General features: G+C 38.3%; 1 protein-coding gene across 2 annotated transcripts in view; it reads left to right on the top strand.

The window, feature by feature from the left end:
* phf24 (PHD finger protein 24) overlaps positions 1–5,118 on the top strand; it is a 35,076-nt gene extending 29,958 nt beyond the window's left edge. Inside the window, exons 7-9 of one of the 2 annotated variants that reach the window (XM_015034991.1) lie at positions 1,165–1,197; positions 2,498–2,575; positions 3,806–5,118. In XM_015034991.1, the coding sequence (XP_014890477.1) occupies positions 1,165–1,197; positions 2,498–2,575; positions 3,806–3,902 (208 nt within the window). In that variant the 3' untranslated portion in view covers positions 3,903–5,118. The remainder of the gene's footprint in view (positions 1–1,164; positions 1,198–2,497; positions 2,576–3,805) is intronic. The other variant, XM_015034992.1, reaches the window with a different exon arrangement.
* Positions 5,119–7,294: the final 2,176 nt, after the last annotated feature.

Genomic DNA, 7,294 nt, shown 5'->3' with positions numbered 1-7,294 from the left:
TTTTTTTTTTTTTTTTTTAAAATTTTTTTCCTTGGGTAAAAATTTTTTTTTTTTTTTTTTTTTTTTTTTTATTGTTTGGTCTTTTCACAAGTTATGATTTTTAAAATTACTTCATTGGTTTTTGGATCTTTATAACAGCCTGGATTACTTTAAAGATGTTGTCATTTACTTTCGACAAGCAGTTCTTTTTTTAATAGTTTTTCTAGTAAAATTGGCACAACAATAAACTCAATCCTAAAAACGTTAATTACTAGCAATAATCACCACGTGGACATTATTATTTTCATTCATATTTGACTTTGCAGCATTTCACATTTACGTTATTTAAAAACAGATATCTTACTAGCAACAGTCAATAAGGGGTTTAGTCAAAACATATGGGTAAGTCTATCAACTATCTTGAATTTAATCAAGTCAGTTCAGTTCAATTAACATAAAAAAAAATAATAATCACTTTAATTCAATTTAGTTCAGATCAGATTATTAAACCAATAAAACAGCTGTTTGAATCTGAGAAATATTTAAAAGTTAGAAATGAAACTGTCAGTGAATTTAATCATTTCTCTTGTGAAACCAGTACAAATATGTTCTTCTGTGCGTGTGTGTGTATGCGTATGTACCTGCTGTGTTTTGTCATTGAAACAGACATAGAAATTAATCCAATAAATAATCAGTACATCTTCTGAAGAGCAACAGCATGCAACAATCCCACAACACACCCCACCTCTGTGGAGCTCTGTGTTCAAACTGGATCAAAGGAGAACCAAAAATGTGAAATTCATTTCACAACACAGTCAGAGGCAACAACAAAACAACAACGAAGGAAATTTTGCTCTGCCGCTATCACACTGTTCAGTTCTGAATGCTGACCTTAACTAAGGCAAATGCAGTATTTTACATCCTGTTCACGGTTCTTTTGTGACCTCCCGGTTAGTGATCGATGCAAGATTGAAACACTTTTAGGAGGCTAGTCCCTCCTGGACAAGCTTCACCGCTGTCCATTGTTTTCTCCATTTGTAGATAAAATCTCAAATAACTTCCACCTTCACCAGCATCTAACTGTGTGTGCATGTGCTTTGTGTTCTGTTTAACCTCTTGTGCCGGTGCTGTCACATCTCCTGTGCTGTACCATTCCATATACCTCCTCTCACCTATTCCCCACAGACTCATGGGATTCTGCTCTCCTATGACTTGTGGGTGAGTGTGACTCAGCACTGCATGGCCTGTCTCTTTTTTTCTCACTTTAACAGCCCTCAGCTCTCTGTAGTCCTTCAAGTATTCTCAGACAAACTCTTGATTTAGATTTAGAGAGGAGAGAGCGGGAGATTCCTCTTAGCTCTGGACCGATACTCTTTCTGAACATAAATCATTCAGAGAGGCGTATTTAGGGGTCAATGAAGTTTGATGAGCAGAGTGCAGGCTCTTTATGCCCTTGGGTCATGCTACACAAGGCATGGCTCAACAATAATTACAAGGATTAGGAAAGAAAAGCCTTTTGTTCTCTTCAGCTGAGCTCTTCTTAAAAAAAGTGCTTAACAGACAACAGGAAAAATTAAATCTAACACTAACACAGTCTTAGTCTTGCTCAATGCATGTTAAATATCTTTTTGTTGTTTGATTACATTCACAAGTATAGCACCATGACTTAAACTTTTATATTGTCCAGCTTTACTCAGAGATGGCATTTCGCAGTATAATCCAGGATGACACAAATGACTGCTAATCCACTATTCCTCCAATAAAAATGCTTTTAATAAATATTAAGACTAAGGAGCTGCATTTTAGTTCTTGGACCACACCAAGACACAGTTTTACTTCAGCTAACTTTGACTGATCCATAGTTGTGCAGGAAAAAATTCTGAATAGTTTTGAAATTTTGTTGACCGTGATGACACAACAAGCTACGACAAAATGTTTCCTACTAATTAACAAGTGGACTGACATTCTGCTTGTTTGAAATGTACAAGACCTTGCAAAACTGTTCTCTTATTGGGATTCAGGGGACCAACACAAAGTAATGCGTAAATAAGGAAGGAGCTGATACATTGGTTTAAGAACAACTGCAAATGTAAATCTTTGTGAAACCCAATTTAGCTCCAAGGATGTCTGCAGGTCTGTGGGGTTATTTCTCTACCAGCTTTACAAATCTACAGACTGAATGTTTTTTTATGCATTGTTCTGAGCTCCAGTTTCATCCAATGCAAACTGCTCATTGCATTTAGGTTGTGACTCTTCCTAGAAAATCCTTCCAGTCTCTCCTCAGTCACTTAAAGTCCCAAAAAACACACACTTCTAACAAATTGTGAAAAGAATGTTTTTGCAAGGCACTGCTATTAAAAGTAATTGAAAAGAAATCAGAATATTTTGAAAACATTGCCAGTTTTGAGAATATGTATGTTTCATGTTCCATTTATGCCAGTGAATTTTAGTTTTATTTTGACGAGGCTGCCATCTCCTAACGCATTGTCACACTTTCCTTCACTGTTTCATTATTTAGCATAAGTCATGTTGGGCCCATCTGTGAGAGCAGTCCAGCCAGCTCTGGAAGCGAAAGGAGCAAGACCGATGAAAACAGGTTTGTACTTTTTTTTTTTTGTGAAAACTAAATATTTGACAGGAAACAATATGCTCTGAAACTTCTCCTTCAATCTATGCTTAATTGGCTGATGTGACCTTGACTGTAGGCTGTTCCTGGGCACCATCGTTATTTGTAGCAAAACAATCCCAGAAGTGTTTGCCAGGACAGCGACGGCCCGCTTTAAGCTAAACTGCCCTCATAAATGGCATCAAACTTGCTTTTGACTTGTCAACAGCGCATGAAGGCACGGCCTCGTTGGAATCACAGGATGTTTGGGATTTTTTCTATGCTATACATGATTCAGCAATAATTACATCTGCTGCTGCGTCTTACTCCGGGGATTCCTAATTGCACATCGGGAGTTGTATTAGGCAGAGCACTAACTAACAAAGTGTGTTTCATTTTTTTGTAACCTAATTTTCAAAGCATCAAGCGGCATATTACCATAAGACAGAGACCTGATGGTCTTCTTAACTATGTTGCTTGGGGTTGATGGTAGTTTAATGCTTTGTAAGAAGATCCCTCTTTATACACTGACATGTTTTATATCCTATTCATGAACTAGAAAATTATATATTTTTTAAATGATTAATACTAATAGTATGTTTTTTTTATGTAGAAACATTAAAAAAAATGCTGTGTGTTTTTAAACTTCCCAAGACAAGTCACTGCTCATACTGCATTGCAGTTGAGTTCGGAAGCTGGAATTTCAGAGTCTACACCTGGAAAAATCAACAGAAACTACTCTAGTTTACAATTTAGACACAAAGAAAATGTGGCCAGCAAATCCCGGACCTCAAAATCCTATATGGCTGCTGTGTGCAAAAATCTTATCGCCATTAAAGTGATCGCCTCTGATGCAAATGCACCTCCACCACATGATGCTCCCACCTCCACATCTCCAAATCCTCCTACATTAAAGCTGATCTGGTGATTTCTGGGGGTTGTGCATTTTGGTTTTCTCCTTTGAACATACCTTGCTTATTGAAAACTATTGTTTTATTCTGGTATTATCTTAGCAAACTATTTCCTCCTGTATTTTACCTTCCTTACTACTAACATGTATTAACAAGAGTTTAGTTCTCTCTCTATTCAATGTTTTATGTTAAAGACAAACAACAACAAAAAAACAAGTTTCCTGACATAATGATAAATGAATCCATAATATAATTTTATAGCATGAGTAATAGCTGTCTAAGTAACTACTTGTTTTCTTACATGCAATAGGCCATTGACCTGGGCAGACTTTTTAAGGGAGAGTGCCATCTACATTTTGGCAGCTCGGCCTAATAGCTCTGCCATGCACATCCGGATGCCTCTATAGTCCAGGTTCCTCCAGTGCAGCCTGCAGAGAGAGGAAGAGTGACGTAGTCCACAGATGACCAGGGGGAAGAGATAAACATGCCGACATGATGTCATGACGAGTGAGACTGAGGAAACCGATTGAAGCACCAAGAGGTAGTAGCGAATGAAGCAATCAACAGAAACTCTCCTCTCCAGCGTCACTTCAGCACAACAACACAGGCAACATGAATGTGTTTGATACACAGACACCCCAAGTGGAAGCAGCTGTCACAGCTCCAAACTCCAAACAGTTTCCAAAACGCGTAAGAGATACGATGGGAAGGACAGCCACCCCTCTTCATGATTAGCCGGTTTGTGAAATTTCTGAAACTTTGGGTGTCTCTATTAACACACAGAAAGCCAGGATGCTAAAAAGTGACATGATGCCATTTAAGGTAAATAACACACATTTCCGAGTGGGTTCATTAGTATGACAAACTGTTGCTCTGTTCCAAGTATTTGTTACTTCAAGCTTCACCATGTGCTAATGATAAACACATGACATTGTATTGGGTTTTCAGTTCACCATCAGAGCCCCTGGCGAATCAGTGCTATCTACATACAGTAAAAACCAACTGCTACACATACCAATATAAATTATTATTCATTAAAGCTGTATTTATTCCTGTATCTTTAGACGTATCCTTTGTTTATCCCAGTTTCATCCAAGAATCTGTGTTCTTCTGAAATACTAACTGTGAAAAGGATGTGAACATTAATGAAAGCTAAACTTCAAAGTGACATGTACGTATATGTATATATACTGCCATATAGTCCTATTGCTTTTGTTGTGCTCGCCGAGCTGCACTACGACAACGTAAAAACAATCGCTTGTTTCGTTCTAATCACAATATTTGCACCGTGAGAATGATATAAAATTGAATCATTGTCTGACATAAACACTGTAACAAATTACTGAAAGAAAGTGAGATACGACAGAGAAATGGCGTTTCTTTCCAAACAGGCGCAGCTATTGAGAAAAAAATTAAAATAAAAAGGTTGCCAGGAAAAAGATGGACTGAAAGAGTGTAAATGAGATTTCCCTTTAAACCACTGGGGCATTGGACATTGTGTAGTGTATATGAACGATGTATGCCTTGTTCTTTTAATGAATAAAGTGTAGAAATAAGATTAAAACTTGTCGGTTGAAGAGATATGTCACAGTGTTGTAATAAACACTTGGAATTTACACTTTAGTTTGTGTCCTGTGTTGCTTTCATAATGTGCTGTAATGCAGCAATGCATTGTGGGGTGCGAAGTGTTGTCTGGTGCCAAGTTAGAGGGACCAACTAACCTAATAGTCAGTGATGTTGGACTGTGGGAGGACGCCAGGGTACCCGGTGAGAACCCACGCCCGTATGAGGAGAACATGCAATCTCCAACAAGAAAGACCTCTGGGTGGGACTTATGGCTATAAGGTAAGAGTGCTAGTACTTGAATTATCACAAAATCACTGGTACACTCATTTGTACTTCTGGAAAATCAAATAAAATAACAGCAACTGAAGCCTACTTTAAGTTATACTTCACTGTTTTAAGTTAAAGGTTGTGACAGCTTTAGTGGCCTTTATTTGACTTGTTAGACAGTAATGCAGGTTGTGAGAGAGAGGGAAAGTCTTTTCACTGAGTGTGGCAAGCATGACTGATCAAAACAAGAATGTCATCAAACACCAATCCCTTTTGTAGCAACTACTCTGCTCTTCTAATTCAATCAGAATGACAGATGCCTTGTGCTCATCAACACTCTGCCCTCACCTACCTGTAGGATCATGGACGTTATGCAAGCATGTCAGGTTGTGGTGGGGGTAAATGAGGTTTTCATGATTTATTAACTTCCCTTAATTTAATTATGGAATTCCATCTCATCACTCCTCACAGCAAACTGGACTGCAAGCGATGCAAAGTGCCACCATAAAAACTGAAAAACTGTTTCTGTCTCAAAGCTTTCTGCGTGTACCGCAGTCTCACTGTCATGTTAATGTTGCAACTATTCATTGTTTCAGTAAACCTGACATATGTAGTTTGGAAATTAGTAAACAAAACATACATTTTCTTAATTCACAGAATTGGATCGTAAACTTGAATTTACATTTGCTCACAAAGCTCAGCTTCTCCAAATTGAAAATATTTGACGTTTTCTTAGAGTTTTAGATTCAAGTGAAGAAACAATGCAAGGCAGAGAGTCGAACCCCACAGAACATCCAGATGACCAGGGTTGTGCGTAAAGATTTTATTTTTTTTTTTTTCCCCAGGTGAGCAAATGCGTTTTTTTTGTTTTTTTTTTAACAATACCACTGTCTTGTAACCCCGATCAAAGAATCCAAAAAGATAAAATATCAGTCAATATTTCCCCAATTGGTTCAGCAGTCTGTCACCTCCGCCAGCTTTGATTACAGTTTTAACCTTGTCATCCATGGCAGAGCCCTACCCTCAGGCAGAATCAAACTGGTAGGCTGCCAGTCCTATACAGGTGCTGGTCATAAAATTAGAATACCATGAAAAAGTAGATTTATTTCAGTAATTCCATTTAAAAAGTGAAACTTGTATATTATATTCATACATTACATACAAACTCATATTTCAAATGTTTATGTCGTTTAATTTTGATGATTACAAATGAAAATCTCAAATTCATCATATCAGAAAATTAGAATATTACTGAAGACCAATAAAAACAAAGGATTTATAGAAATGTTGGCCAACTGAAAAGTATGAGCATGTACAGCACTCAGTATTTAGTTGGGGCTCCTTTGGCCTGTATTACTGCAGCAATGCGGCGTGGCATGGAGTCGATCAGTCTGTGGCACTGCTCAGGTGTTATGATAGCCCAGGTTGCTCTAATAGTGGCTTTTAGCTCTTCTGAATTGTTGGGTCTGGTGTATTGCATCTTCTTCTTCACAATACCCCATAGATTTTCTATGGGGTTAAGGTCAGGAGAGTTTGCTGGCCAATTAAGAACAGGGATACCATGGTCCTTCAACCAGGTACTGGTAGCTTTGGCACTGTGTGCAGGTGCCAAGTCCTGTTGGAAAATGAAATCTGCATCTCCAAAAAGTTGGTCAGCAGCAGGAAGCATGAAGTGCTCTAAAACTTCCTGGTATGTGGCTGCGTTGACCCTGGACCTCAGAAAACACAATGGACCAACACCAGCAGATGACATGGCACCCCAAACCATCACTGACTGTGGAAACTTTACACTGGACTTCAAGCAACGTGGATGAAGTGCCTCTCTTCTTTTCCTCCAGACTCTGGGACCTTGATTTCCAAAGGAAATGCAAAATTTACTTTCATCAGAGAACATGACTTTGGACCACTCACCAGCAGTCCAGTCCTGTTTCTCTTTAGCCCAGGCAAGACGCTTCTGATGCTGTCT

The sequence above is a fragment of the Poecilia latipinna genome, unplaced genomic scaffold (assembly GCF_001443285.1).
Source record: "Poecilia latipinna isolate Pla-1442-1.1 unplaced genomic scaffold, P_latipinna-1.0 Scaffold320, whole genome shotgun sequence".
NCBI lineage: Eukaryota > Metazoa > Chordata > Actinopteri > Cyprinodontiformes > Poeciliidae > Poecilia > Poecilia latipinna.
Note: the sequence above shows the minus strand (reverse complement) of the source record. Positions and strands in the feature narration are given on the sequence as shown.